The 13,318-nt window shown below is 42.5% G+C and overlaps 4 protein-coding genes and 1 long non-coding RNA gene across 9 annotated transcripts; 3 read left to right on the top strand and 2 right to left on the bottom strand.

Moving 5' to 3' along the window:
* Nucleotides 1-571: 571 nt before the first annotated feature.
* On the bottom strand, nt 572-2,423 carry LOC129582537 (ATP synthase mitochondrial F1 complex assembly factor 2-like). 3 transcript variants are annotated; one of them, XM_055474050.1, is made up of 4 exons: nt 1,588-2,423; nt 893-1,008; nt 798-828; nt 572-729 (listed from the first exon to the last, which is right to left on the bottom strand). In XM_055474050.1, the coding sequence occupies exons 1-4, from the start codon at nt 2,159-2,161 to the stop codon at nt 695-697; spliced, it is 756 nt and encodes a 251-aa protein (XP_055330025.1). In that variant the 5' UTR covers nt 2,162-2,423; the 3' UTR covers nt 572-694. The 3 variants fall into 3 exon arrangements, with proteins under 3 accessions (XP_055330025.1, XP_055330024.1, XP_055330023.1); XM_055474049.1 differs by lacking the exon at nt 798-828 and having other exon boundaries at nt 876-1,008; XM_055474048.1 differs by lacking the exon at nt 798-828.
* A 287-nt stretch (nt 2,424-2,710) lies between these two features.
* LOC129582630 (eukaryotic translation initiation factor 4E-3-like) lies at nt 2,711-5,653 on the top strand. Of its 2 annotated transcripts, none has more exons than XM_055474188.1 (5): nt 2,711-3,062; nt 3,532-3,707; nt 3,783-3,978; nt 4,685-4,876; nt 5,155-5,653. In XM_055474188.1, the coding sequence occupies exons 1-5, from the start codon at nt 3,045-3,047 to the stop codon at nt 5,230-5,232; spliced, it is 660 nt and encodes a 219-aa protein (XP_055330163.1). In that variant the 5' UTR covers nt 2,711-3,044; the 3' UTR covers nt 5,233-5,653. The 2 variants fall into 2 exon arrangements, with proteins under 2 accessions (XP_055330163.1, XP_055330164.1); XM_055474189.1 differs by lacking the exon at nt 2,711-3,062 and adding an exon at nt 3,245-3,427.
* Nucleotides 5,654-6,351: 698 nt separating this feature from the next.
* On the top strand, nt 6,352-9,628 carry LOC129582628 (E3 ubiquitin-protein ligase KCMF1-like). Of its 2 annotated transcripts, none has more exons than XM_055474185.1 (8): nt 6,352-6,725; nt 6,848-7,015; nt 7,244-7,301; nt 7,429-7,510; nt 7,639-7,740; nt 7,810-8,077; nt 8,348-8,780; nt 8,851-9,628. In XM_055474185.1, exons 1-8 carry the CDS (start codon nt 6,704-6,706, stop codon nt 9,254-9,256), a joined length of 1,539 nt encoding a protein of 512 aa, XP_055330160.1. In that variant the 5' UTR covers nt 6,352-6,703; the 3' UTR covers nt 9,257-9,628. The 2 variants fall into 2 exon arrangements, with proteins under 2 accessions (XP_055330160.1, XP_055330159.1); XM_055474184.1 differs by having other exon boundaries at nt 7,807-8,077.
* Nucleotides 9,629-9,960: 332 nt separating this feature from the next.
* LOC129582675 (uncharacterized) lies at nt 9,961-11,934 on the top strand. Its single transcript, XM_055474253.1, has 6 exons — nt 9,961-10,372; nt 10,483-10,533; nt 10,675-10,839; nt 10,909-11,007; nt 11,153-11,389; nt 11,512-11,934. Exons 1-6 carry the CDS (start codon nt 10,334-10,336, stop codon nt 11,632-11,634), a joined length of 714 nt encoding a protein of 237 aa, XP_055330228.1. The 5' UTR covers nt 9,961-10,333; the 3' UTR covers nt 11,635-11,934.
* On the bottom strand, nt 10,261-13,125 carry LOC129582676 (uncharacterized). Its single transcript, XR_008689663.1, has 7 exons — nt 12,800-13,125; nt 12,546-12,714; nt 11,960-12,354; nt 11,594-11,761; nt 11,427-11,514; nt 10,897-11,365; nt 10,261-10,776 (listed from the first exon to the last, which is right to left on the bottom strand). It is a non-coding gene; the product is annotated as an uncharacterized LOC129582676 (long non-coding RNA).
* Between the last annotated feature and the right edge of the window lie 193 nt (nt 13,126-13,318).

Here is a 13,318-nt window from a genome sequence, read left to right as displayed (position 1 = left end):
AGTCCCAATGGACGCAAATCCACTAACCCGTACGATGTCGAGCAGGGATACGGAGTGCCTACTCGCATCTCTGCCGGTTCTATCAAATGATTACTTATCTACTCATAGTATTCTGGTGATCTACACATTGCAGTAATTTTGTAATTTTTGCAGCACTAGGCGTTGTTCTCTGACCCGCTGTGGGCGGTTTGAAACCTGTCAATTTTGTTCGCACTTCGAAATGCGTTTTCAGCGCTTGTAAAAGCATTAATCTCAAATTTTAAAAAAATTACGTAAGGTGTTAACTTCACTGATACACAGCGCTGCGGTAAAACGACAAAAGAATAAGCCATAAAATTTAAGAAGTCAGAAATGATTCCACGCGCCATGAAAATTTTTAGGTTCATAATCTTTTTAAAGTACAACTTTCAACTACGATAATTTGAAGTTCAAACAAAACCTCATTCTATTACGACAATTGTAAGTAACTTTGTATTCGCACAATCACAAAAACAAAATATACACAACTGAAATATTCCCTTTGGTTGTGCTAGACTGTCTAGAAAGAAATCCTTTGCGGATTTCATAACAGACAATGCATTCTGCTCATTTTGGAGCACCGGAAGACTTCTGGCTAACACTTTCCAGTTCGGTATTCAAATAAACGAAAAGTACTGACGCAGCGACACTGGCTTGGAGATGCTGCAGTTCGATGTCATGAGCCCATTCGACATTTCCCCACCGGGCAATCTGAAAACAATCCACATTTCTATAAGAAAAATTTGAAAAACACAAGAAGTTAAACTAACTTAACGTACATTCTGTGCAACCGTAATCCGACTGGCCAAGCTAAAACCGTTTTAAACATAATTTAGATTTGTTTACTTATGTCTTACCTATACCCATAACGCACCTGGAATTCCTCTTCCAAACGGGATAGAGCCACTGCAGTGATCACGGGCATGATTCGGTCCACCAGGGCCAGGGTAAGCACAAGAGATTTTAAAGATTCCACAGCCTGCTGGAAGCCTGGAATACGTGCAAAACCAGATAGTTTATAGTTCTGATTGATTTACGTCCGTATTTCGCGCAATGAATACGTAGTTTTAAAAAAACCGCAATAAATATGATAACACATATGAAACATCTGTTAAATGATTATAACTGCGAAATCAAACAACACAATGATTACAATGGTGTACTGCGATTTCAAATCTGATTATTTTACAAAATCCGTCGCTATTTCAAAAACAATATATTCACAATGGCATGTCTAACCCAAACAGCTGGGAGGCAAAACAAACCAACAAAGCTAATCATTACAATAATTTACAGTATGCTTTACAAAATCACAAAAACGCATTCACCGTTCTGCCTAAAAAACGTCGTTATATGTACTCATGCTCTCACACGGAAATACGAATAATTAAATCATTTTACTAGAATTGTCATTACAGTATTCAAAAAAAGATGCTATAAAATTAACAAAGTACACCGTAAGGATCAGTTGCTGCGTCTTACAGCAAAAGCAAATTTAACAAGGTAATCAGTCAGTAACAGCATTAATTTAACCTGCCAAATCTTACACGCTACTTTTGTGCTGTGTACCTAGTAACGACCACGTATTGTAGCTCCTCAAATACCGTCCAAGGATTTCCTTCGTTTCACGAGGCACCACAGGACCCAGAATATTAGCGCTGGACCCAATTATCACGCCGTGGCGTTTCTCCACGAATTCAATCACGGGACCCCAGGCGCGATTCTGGAGTTCCTGCAGCTCCGGTGGATCGTCCACACGACAACACACGGTATCCGAATCCAGAAACTTCAGCAAACTCTCCGCAATATCTTCTTTAGTCCGCTTCATAGGGTTATCCACAGCGCTATTGCACAGTTTAGTCAGGTACATCCGATCCTGTTTGATGGTATCCGTTTGGGAAGACCATTCTGCAGCCACCGCTAACGCTAGAGGTTCGGTGGGAATTTGCAGGAGATTACCCAGAGGAGTCTTCAGTTTCCGCCGATCCAGATTGATCTCATAACAGCCTCCGTTTTGTGTTAACGAAACACTCTGATAGAATCGCTTACGATCACGTTTGGTAAATCTCCGTTGAATGGCCGGTTTGTAAAGACGGCTGAGCAGCTTGGACACTGTGAGCAGATTCTGCGTTCCTTGCAACATCTTTGGAAAAGTCTACTCGGTAATGATCGATCACATTTAAACAAAGTCCAAACGGGTGAGTATGCCAGCACCGCGAAGCACGTAATTAAAATTTGATTATAAAAACAACCTGTGTTGGCTGTGTATAAATGGTAATTCAAACCAAACTTATTAAATTCGCATGCAAGTGAGGATTAAAATGCGAAAAATTTAAAAAAAACACGAACAACCAAACCGGTCCAAACGTTTGAAGTCGCGTTAAAAAAATAAAATACAATTCTGTTTTGCGTAGTGCAGTCTCGAGACTCGACTCATCGAGTGGATGCATCTGTCGGCGTCATTGCGCAAGACCGAGCGCGTCAGTACGCGGGGTGTCGTAAGTAGGCCAAACCCCTGATTTTCAAATCTGTAACAAACACCCTGTGGTGATGACGTGCATCAAATGCTTTAGTACAGGGAACCAGTTACTGTGTCCGTGCCCATATTAATTGGCGACGTCAATGAATAATCTGTCTCCCTATATTTTTCTCCGTCTGCCAGTCCTGGGACGTGGGCTTGTTCGACTGCTGTCTGTCTGGGTCTGCAACTCTTCATCGTGTTTATTTGCCGACGTAAAAAATAATTGATAGTTCACCGCGTTTTACTACTGTCGCCGTTCCGCACCTTTTTGGACTTGTTGTCTTGCAAAAACGGATAATCCCCGATAATTATTATCATTAATTTGTGGAGTACTGTATACTGTTATCTCTTTGTACACGCTCTGATCAATTGGTGGATGGGTATTTTCGCTTCGTTCGGCAGAAATTTTTTGATAAAACGTCATTTCTGCCGAAGTCTTCATTCAGAATTTGTGCCAGCAATACACTTAATCAGCATCATTTGGTAGTGAAATTTGGTATTTCCCATGACGATGGCCGAAGAGGTAAGGTGGCAGCAAAAGATACTTTTGATGCGCAAGTTGTTTTGCAACCTGTGGCAAATGTATGGCAAAATAGTCGAACGACCGCACTTAAAAAGCGTAAGCTTAGCGAAATACCCAAGTTCACCGGCCTCTGTGCAACTCTCGCATGACCGAGTCATCGAGCTGCAAGTGCGGCACGGTACGGCGCACAGTGATAACGCTGTAACACGGAAGCAAGTTCGCCGTGTGTGTGAATGTCTGGTGTACATACGATGGCAATTACAGTGCTTATGGCACCTGCCAACTAGCGGCATAATTATTGGACTGACTCGGGAAATCAGAATATTGGTTTTTTTCAATTGCGACACTATTGCTCCTTCATGTCTGTACGTCAGTAAAAATTTGCACATCTATCAGGCGTATTGTGTAATCGTGTTTCGTTGAGTGTCGTGCCGTCTGCTTGCGATTTCTGATGATAATGGTGTTGCAGAATAAAACCACAGCGAACCCTGAAGGACCGAGTGCTGACGATTCGGTTATCCCGGAAAAGCATCCTCTTGCCACATCCTGGTCATTTTTCTATCTGGATCCCGATGAAGCCAGGAAAGACTGGAAGCTGGCCACGAAGGATGTCCTCTCCTTCGATACCGTGGAAGATTTTTGGGCGTAAGGGGAAAAAAGCGACAAAAAATCCAACCACGCTTTTTGCAGTATAATATTCAGTTGAGAAATTTTCTGCAGCTTATACCACCACATAACGGCGCTCAGTCAGCTGAAAAAAGGCAGCGATTATTCCATGTTCCGCGGGGGATTAGGTGATATGGACAAGATAAGGCCCGAGTGGGAGGATCCCCATAATGCACCGGGAGGCTGCTGGAAGATGAGCTTCGATACCCAGAAAATCGGCAACCGGATCGACGATGTTTTTCGGGAATTGGTGAGTTTCAGTTACTCTTCCGGTAATTCTGAGAACAATTAAAGGGAGATTTCGGCGTACCTCCTCGGGGTGGGCTTACTGTGCTTCAAAATTAAATGTGCTTTTTATGTGAACCTGCTTTTCATGGGATTGTCGACGTCATCCACATCCTGTTGCATGATGACTAACCACGCATTTGATTTTGCGGTTACGCCGAATCCTGTGGTGGGGTGGAGTTTTTCTGAATAATTTAATTATCGATACATCGTTCTTGGTGCTATCCGACGTGCTTACGTCCCGGGAAAGTTTTTCTTAAGATTGCACTTGAAATACATTTTGTCTCTGAATTCGTTTTTCCATTTAATTTAAATTGTGTTAACTAGTTTTTTCGTAATATTACGTTGATAACGCCACGAATATCATTTTATGTTGGCTGAGATGACTTTTGGAATTTTGAAGTCGACCGACCAGGTTTAACAAGCATGTATTATTGATTTTTGATTGTACCAGTGACTCTGATTAACGCGGGATGTAAATAGTTATCTAATCAGTGCGGCTCACGTTCACATTCTATAACTGTTTCTGTAAGGAATATTGATTTTGATGGAGTTTTGGAATTATCGCACCTGGTCGGCGGTCGGCTTGATATGACGTCGCCAGTCGTTGTCGTTATCTGTCTTATTTTTATTTACTTTTGATAGTAACGTATTCCTATGTTTCTTTGCAGTTGATGATGTGCGTTGGGGAGAATTTCGGAGAATATGGAGAATACGTTAACGGAGTTGTGGCATCAGCAAGAGCCAAACAGTTTCGATTAGCGCTATGGACGCGCGACGACGATAAAGAGCACATCGATTTTATTGGCCAGAAACTCCTTGCTGCTCTTCCGCCAAATTACAAAATTCATTTGGAATTTGTGGTACGTTTATGGCTAAATATTGAAATCTTCAGGTTAAGGTTGTGTAAATCTTTGAAGTCTACGAGTACCTTTTTTGTTTACGTATTATTTGTCGTGCGGTAGCGCAAATATTTACATGGTATACACCATAATTTTCGATTCGGTGACTTATATTTTTCCGTGGTTTACACTTCCGATTCATCAGTTTTGATAACTGTAATTAGCATGAACATTGCTGTTTTTGATTTAGACTCTTGGAGAGATTGCCATCTTTTTAACACTGGTTTTATTTTGTACAGACTCATGCGGAAACGGAACGTGTGAAAACTGCAAGAGGTGTTGATCCACGGCCCAAAGCAACGTTGTACAAGAACTAAATTAAATAATATGGTATGGATGGGGGAATTTCGCATGCATTGCCTGATTCATGTGCCGTTTACTGGACCGACCGGATTAGCGCGAGACGTCGTGGATGCCAGTTTGCCGTTTCGGTCTGGTTGAATTGGGCACAGTGGGCGATAATTAGAGAATGGTGTTTTTTATCTGTCGTGCGCTCTGTGCGATGGTACAACATAGTTACACATGTTTGTTGTTTCTTTTCCGGTTGTTCTTTATGTTTCGCCAGTTTCTTGATTTTGATTTATCCGGGCAGATTCTGTGGGTTGCATGTTCACGGACGTTTTCTACGGACTGGGGGCAGGTTTTATTTTGAATGTTTTACAGGTCAGAAATTGTAATGTTCCTGCAAAGCATTGTTGGGTTAAGGGAGTTATGAGCGAATAAATTTTCTGTTCATGCCACTAATGTTTGAGTGATTTTTCATTGTTGCCTTTCACATTAATTCGCAGTTCTAAGCCGTTATTAATTTTTAGATCAAATAATGTTGAAAAAGATCGTAATAAGTATAACTGCAACCTAACGTTTGATAATTTTGCAGCTGTTACTGTACACGGATATTAATTTTACAATTATCAGCCAACACTGGCAGAAAATTTTGGAGAAAATTCGACGCGCCGCTGTTATGGCCGTGTTTTGTTTTGTTTAATCGAGTTTATTGACTTTAACAAGTGTGTTTCAAAAGAAGTTATTTATGTACTAATTCCGTCAACCTTTCAGCCAAATGACTATCAGGACTCAAGTAAACCAGCCACATAAAAAAGTCCCAGAATTACAGTACTGTAATGACACAAGGTTGAGGAAGTACTAGCAGAGTTATCTTTCTCTCTGGTAAGCACTAGTAAGTTGTTTTAATAGGCAATAGACATCAGATAACAAAAAGGCAAGCGCGGGCACACTACATCACAGTTAAAAATTAAAATTGATTTTAAAATTTGAAGTACTAACCGTAAGTACTAGTAAGTACCTGTTCGATAGCATTTTGACGTTCATTGCAACCGCTATCGAGGAGCGGCAGCTGGCAGTATGAGCTGGGGCCTGCTGCCGCTGGGCTGACTAGCACTGGCGGTGACACTGTTGCAGCAAAATGTGTTCCTGCCGATTCTTACTTGTCACTTGTGATGTTTGTTTGCAGAATTTTTTGGTTTCCAGTTTGTTCTGTTCAACCTGTCGGTTCATCTGTGGTTTGTTTTCTGCTGCCTTAACAAATAGATAAATAACTTTACACAGTTAATAACAGTAACATTGTACAACAGAACTTACAGAAGTTCGAGTAGGCAGTTCAAAGCTCCCTTGGATTCGGCAAAGCTAGTCATTCATCGCGATTTTTCTTTTGCTTTTCTGAGTTTTCTCTGTTGGCTATCTTATTTTTCGAACCTGCTGTTTCAATCGTTTCATGCACAAGTTGTTCTAAAATTATTTTGGTGTTTGCCACAAATCGAGACCAGTGAAATGTCTGGAACTAAGCATGAAGGTGGGCTTAGTTATTGTTAGTATATATCACAATATGTGTGTACTGCGTTAAATGCGTGTACCTCAAATCTCACCACGACAATCCCTCAAGGGAGCTGCACCTCCAAATTTTCTAATTGGTAGGAGTCAGCTGTGATGCTTGCATGATTTCCAACTTCCGGGGACGACGGTACAAATGCCTGGTGTGCTATGATTACGATCTGTGCGGGAACTGTCGCGACAACAAGGCCACATCGGGTCGTCACTTGGCCGATCATCCCATGCAGTGCATTCTCACTCGCAGCGATTTTGGTAGGTCTTCCGTCTTTGGTGCCTCTTTCTTCTTTACGTCTTAAGGCACACATACAGAGGGATTACCTTAACTCAGTGTACTGCACGGTGTGCTAATTAATGTTTGGGATATATGTACTTTTTGAATTTGAATCGACATAATGCAATTTTTGAAGTTAAATTGTAAATAGTGTTGGTATCGGATTTTCGCAGCGACTGCTGATGCTTACGTTGATGGTTTTGTTGCAGACATTTATTACGGTGGTGAGAGTATCAGCCACGATCAGGGCCAGTCATTCACTTGCCCGTAAGTATTATTGCATTTTGCGTTTAATGAGTGGAACTGTGGAAGTAAAGTATGAGTGCTTGTAATGTTTTTTAGCTTACTATTTTTTGTTATATTGTTTGTACAGTATTATTTTTTATACGTCTAGTTATTGTGGTGAGATGGGATTTGGTGAGGGTGATCTGGCCAACCATGTTGATCTGCGGCATCCGAATACGATTACCGACGTGGTAAGAGTGCTATAAAACAAAACGGGCCCAGTTTTAGTCACTGTAAAAGATTATCCTTCTTGTTAATCGTTGACGGCAATTGTGCTAGTTGCAATGATCAAACAGTTGATTATAGAATTTTTCATTAGATTTGTCCGATTTGTTCCACTATGCAAGGCGGTGATCCGAACCACGTCACCGAAGATTTACTGGCGCATCTGACATCGGAACACCAGCCCAGTGCTGAAACGGTACCATCAATATCGACAAGCTCTGTTCCCTGTTTTGTGATTTTGCTGTGTTTTTCTTATTATCAGCAGCCAACTGGGCGCAGTCTGGGGATGGGGCGCGGACGTTTCCGCCGCACTCCCACCGGTGCCACAAGCGTGCGGAATCGCGAGCAGCGTCGTTTAGGCGGCGCCCTGGGCCAGACTATCGCGGGCAGTCCATCGGCGTCCTCCCCGTCGACGGGATCGCGTTTCGGCACGGCGCCCGGCTCCGTGACGGAACCGTCGGCTGTACAGCAGTTGCTGCCGCCGGCTTCGGCGTTGGCTACATCGGTGCGCGAGAATGTGGACTCGATTGCAGGTTTGTATTGCTTTTGTTTTTTCTGCTTAGCGCGTGCGACAATTAGGATTACTTCTGCAACGGCCGTAGATTACCACTTTAGCAAACTTAAACAAACTTTGAAAAAAACGAAAAGAATCAATAATGCAGAGTGACGAAAATGACACGCTTTCATTACAAGTTGCAACAAGTAGCGATTGCCTGGTGCACACAGATCTTGATCCACTTCACCTTTTCGAGTCATCAGTAAAGAAGAAGGAATGGTTACTGACTTATTTTTTTTCGGTTTAGAGCTGCTGTCCCAGTTGACCAGCGTCCGGCGCGCAGCTCCGACCGGTTCCACTGGCTCATCCACTTCTCTTGGAGCTTCTGGCACCTTTCAATCCGTGGCCACCAATCCGTCATCCATTACGGCCAATATGGCTAGCACCGCATCATCCCTCCAACAGCTGCAAATGCAGTTGCAGATGGAGCGACAGAATATTCTCTTTGGCCGTGTGGAAAATATGCGCAGCGCGGGTGGAGCGTCGACGCGTGCGGCTGTGGGCTCGTCATCGGCGGATACCAGTCGAAATCCGCTGGAAAGCCGTTTAACCGCGGCCTACATCAACACCTTGCCCTTCACTGCGGATCCGCGGCTGTCCGCGCCGCCTCCGGGACATGCGGTGGCGTCCGGTGCCAAAGTGGTGAAGAAGGAAAAGGATGGGCATTCTTTGTTGGACAAGTAACAATTTCATTGTTTTTCTTCGTGTATTTGTACGTCTTTTTATTAGTAATATGGATGTATTTATTAGGTTGATGGAGGAAAAAAGCACGGAAACGCACCATGATGAATATCATCCGCGTTTGAAGGCGGATCGCGCCCTGTTCATTCAGGAATTGCTCATTGGGACGTTGGGGGAATCGATTCCGTTGGATTTGACGGATGAGGGCGGGGTGAATAACAGTTTTCCGGTGTCAATCGGGCGCGGATTGGAGCGCGAGAATTCAGCGGATAGTTTGGCTAGTTCAAATTTCTCCACCACGGCCACCATGGGCAGTAGTCGGGGAGGTTCGGAGTTCTCGTTCCCGGTGCAGGAGACCGTCGGTCATCCCATCCCCGTATCCACTACATCGACAGGAAGGATAGTTTTGCGCAATCTGGCTTCCAACCAGAACGTGCTGTCTTCTCCGCGCTCTGCGGGATTAGATGCCCCTTAATATGTCATGTATATGTTATGACAACTTGTTTTCTTTGGTAATTCGCGTGTGTAAAGGTGATGTGGATGGTAGGCTGAGTTTGTAATTATGATTTATTTACGCTTTTATTACTGCATGTGAAATTGTGAATATTTACTGAATATGCTTATGTTTGCCGATTAATTTGGGTGGCGTTATTTTTACCGTTTTATTCTTGATAATGAGCGATTGCAAACCAAATTATGATGACTGATTTAACCAATTCTGTTGCTGATTGTGTGTGCTCCGCAAAAAGTGCCATTGCTGTGAGATTGGGTTTCGGCACTTTCGGGATGATTACCCGGGGCTAAGAATAACGGACGGACTGAACGAACAAGAGAGTTTTTCGACTGATTATTCCGATTCACGCCATATCACCCGATATCCAAAAGATAATAAAATAAGAAGCCAATCCAGAACCACACTGTCCAGCTCGGCCGGGTTTTGTAGCAGTCGAGCCCTATGCGCTGTGCCGCCTATGCGCAGAGTCATAGACCCGCTTCCTATCTGATTGCATACCCAATCGAGACAGACGGACTGAGACGGTGGGTTGTACGAATATCGCTCGTACATATCGCGAATGGGTCAATCCAGAATCATAAATTTCGCTGCTAATATACAGTGCTCTCCCGTCTCCATCCCAGAGTCAGACTTTCCTACACAAGCCTGACGAGCAGAAAGGCGTCTGCAATACTTGTACTGTAAGCAGTAAGAAGTAGAGTTAATTTATGCTAATAATCGATCGTATTCGTATTCTGCATCGAAACCGCAGCGGGCATTATGCAGACCAGTTTGTTCCAGCAAAATTTTGGCTGCTTGTGCATCATGGGAGATTTGAAGTGTGGCCTCTTTGAAGTATTCGTCGTAATGTAGCTTTTGCGAATAATCTCCGGTGTGCGGGGGGAAGATATATGTTTACCGGAAGAGAACCCGGTGAGGATGACAATGTTACTTTTCTTCAAATAACTATCAGTGATCACTTATCAGCAACAGAATATTATTATCGGCTTTTTCCTCGTCCACTCTTAACATGTTTTAGAGGACAGCTTACAACGACAAATGCATGCTAAAAAATGCAGGTTTCGCCAGAGCTCACTGGTCAGTGGTCGAACTTGAACTGCGGCAATAGTGCTGGTGGTATGAATTTAAAAACAAACTAGTATATAACTATGTATTTATAAGCTATCCATTTAACTGTTTGTTCATAGGGACTCAATCCATCCAGCTCCAGTGGAAACGCTTTTGGCTCGGAACAATCGGTAAGGGGAGTTGAGAAAACACAACCAAAAAAAAGTCATTTACCTCACAAATAAAGTAATTTTTAAAAATAAGCCGTTAATAAGTCCAGTAGGAGAGTGCCAACCGCCGCAGCGTTAAAACTTTGTGTTTCCACTTTCCAGTCGGGCAGGCCTAAGTATATACAATTAGTGCAGACTGGCATCTTGGTCCTGTTACTCTCTGCTGGCTTGTGTTTGCTGATGTATAAGCGCACCGAATTGGACCTGTGGTTGCAAAAAATTGATACAGAATGGAATGGTAGCTGGATGACACGAATCGATGACCGGGTATTACAAATGTTGATTGCAACTTACAAATGTTGTATAATGTTGTTACCGCCTTACCGGTATTACCAGGCTCCCGATGTCATTCCTTTGGAATTTGTCAGCACCCTCGAAACACCGGATGTGATTAATAAGATTACTGAATCATTTCGGAAGAGGGAGCGAAATGGGGTGAGCACTGTAGGCGCTCGTAGATCTCACAGTCGGCGGAATTCGATACAGCCAGCCATATATAGATATAGTTCGTATGCGAAATTATGAAACTGCGATATTATGCAACCGCTTCTGAGGCTTATTTATGTCCATGATGGTTTAGAAAAGGTGTCCTTTCCGGAATTGCCAAAAAATCTTGAAGGATTCGCCCAATATATACCATTACCATATGAAGGATATGGTGTTAGACAGCTACAGTCCGTACTTGAGCGACAAAACTGGCTCTGTCCCTTTCGAATGCGAAGGTTTTACTTTGGACAACGAGACGTCCTTAATGATCACGAGGACAAGTTCGCCTTCCTTTCGTGTTGGGGATCTAATATTACAAATCAATGAGAAGGTGAGTGTTACCATGAGGCTTAAAAGTACAAGTATACCTGCATTTTAATGGGAATTTTCAGTTCTTGAAAATTAAAGATCTTCATTGCTTCTATTAATTCAGGTTATATTCGCTTTTTGCAGAGCCTTAAAGAAATAGGCATTACCGAGGCCCTGGTCTTACTGAATAACACCGCCAGAAGAACCGTGAAAATTAAGTACATACATAAGATCGGATCTGACATGGAAACGGGTGCACTTTCTTGATTCTTTAGCGGTACCGCTACCCACAAAAAGAATTCGCGTGTTTTAAATGTTGACTCTTCAGCAGCGTTGACTTGTTTATTGTCCAAAACTGATTGGTGTCGTGTTTACAGTTTTCTGGAATTTGGATCTATCAAATTGCAAAAGTAGTGTCACTGTTATATGTAGTAATATTGTACCTTTTAATTCTGCACGTATTTCCTTGAAGCAGTAACTTTCCGAATTTCTTCTTCGTTGTAATAGTACTGTATTATCACAGCATGTTTACTGACGCATTACAAGCCTATGAGTAACTTCGGAATAAAAGATTCTAACTTAAGTAACTTACATACTGCAGTCCTTCGGTCTCAGCAATCCTTCACGAAAAACACTTGCAGGCAATAGAGAATAACAGTCTAATGCACCTTTAAATACCTGCATAAAATTCAAAAATAAAATCACCAGTCGTGACCAGTTCTTATGTTTTACTTTCCAGTGGTGCCAGGAAATAACCGGCAAATGCCAGAATAAATCCACTGACTTGCAAGTTGCAGCTCGAATTCGGAACTGCAAAACAAAACATAGTACGCTATATCGAACAACCGCTACTGTAGACGTTGATTCCATGAGTAAGGAATCGATTTTTCTCCAACACTGGGTACTGGGGAGACCGCTTCTTTCCTCGGCCCATCCGTTATTTATCCTGTTGCAATTCTATTCAGACGATTGCCCGCAAGTATCTATCTGTAAATATCGTATTTATCTGAAGAATTAAGACACTTTTTTAATAGCTACGGAAATAAATCAGAGTTCAATCAGTGCTGAAAACAAAATACCGACCGACACTTTAGCACATTTCTAAACACTCCGAATATTACACAGAGATGGGAAATCATCTTATAAGCTCGCATAAGGGTAGGTTGATTCCCACTCACCAGGTCAGTAACTGGTACTAATATAACTGCTATGCTCGCAATATGCTGCATGATGCATCCAATTCCACGCATACACGAGAGTAATAAATAAGTGAACGTCTAGCACCGCGGCATAATTAAACTTCATCAGTTTTTCTTTTGCTCGCTTTTGTGTGATAGGAATCACAGTCTGAAAAATTAAGCCGCGGATTTCGGCCTTCGGTGAACCTGTATTGTGTAATGACCTTTAGATAAGTACTAGTATTTACGTGTACCTGCAACATACACTTCAAAAACCAAAGTGGCGCAAAAAGCAAGAACCTGAGAATGAACGGTAACTATATATACTAGCGCATTCAATGATCATAGTTTGGCTCATCGTTAAAACATGGAAAACACGATTTGCTGAAAGCCAAGGCTCTACTGAACTCAAACAGAACAACATCAGCGATGGCGCCATTTGCGTTCCTTTCGGTACCATGCATCAGGTTGTAGCCGATGATATAAATTAAAGTTGTACTCATTCCAGTTGCAGCTTTTTAACCGGAGAAGATGCAAAAGCAAAACGAATGTGTTTTACCAGTCTTGGGGAATACATGCACATTGGAAACCCTCCGTGATGCCTGGATGCATCATAAAACTGTAGCAGTAGAGGTACTAAAGTAGTACCGGAGGACCGGTAATCTGTGCAACACCGCACTATATAGGCCCGGTGATATATAACTCAAACCTTATCGAAAAAGCAGTATTCTATAAATTTGTACTACTTTAATCTACTTTACGCTCGGCACGCT

The sequence above is a fragment of the Paramacrobiotus metropolitanus genome, unplaced genomic scaffold (genome assembly GCF_019649055.1).
Source record: "Paramacrobiotus metropolitanus isolate TYO unplaced genomic scaffold, Prichtersi_v1.0 Parri_scaffold0000008, whole genome shotgun sequence".
Classification (NCBI taxonomy): Eukaryota; Metazoa; Tardigrada; class Eutardigrada; order Parachela; family Macrobiotidae; genus Paramacrobiotus; species Paramacrobiotus metropolitanus.
Note: the sequence above shows the minus strand (reverse complement) of the source record. Positions and strands in the feature narration are given on the sequence as shown.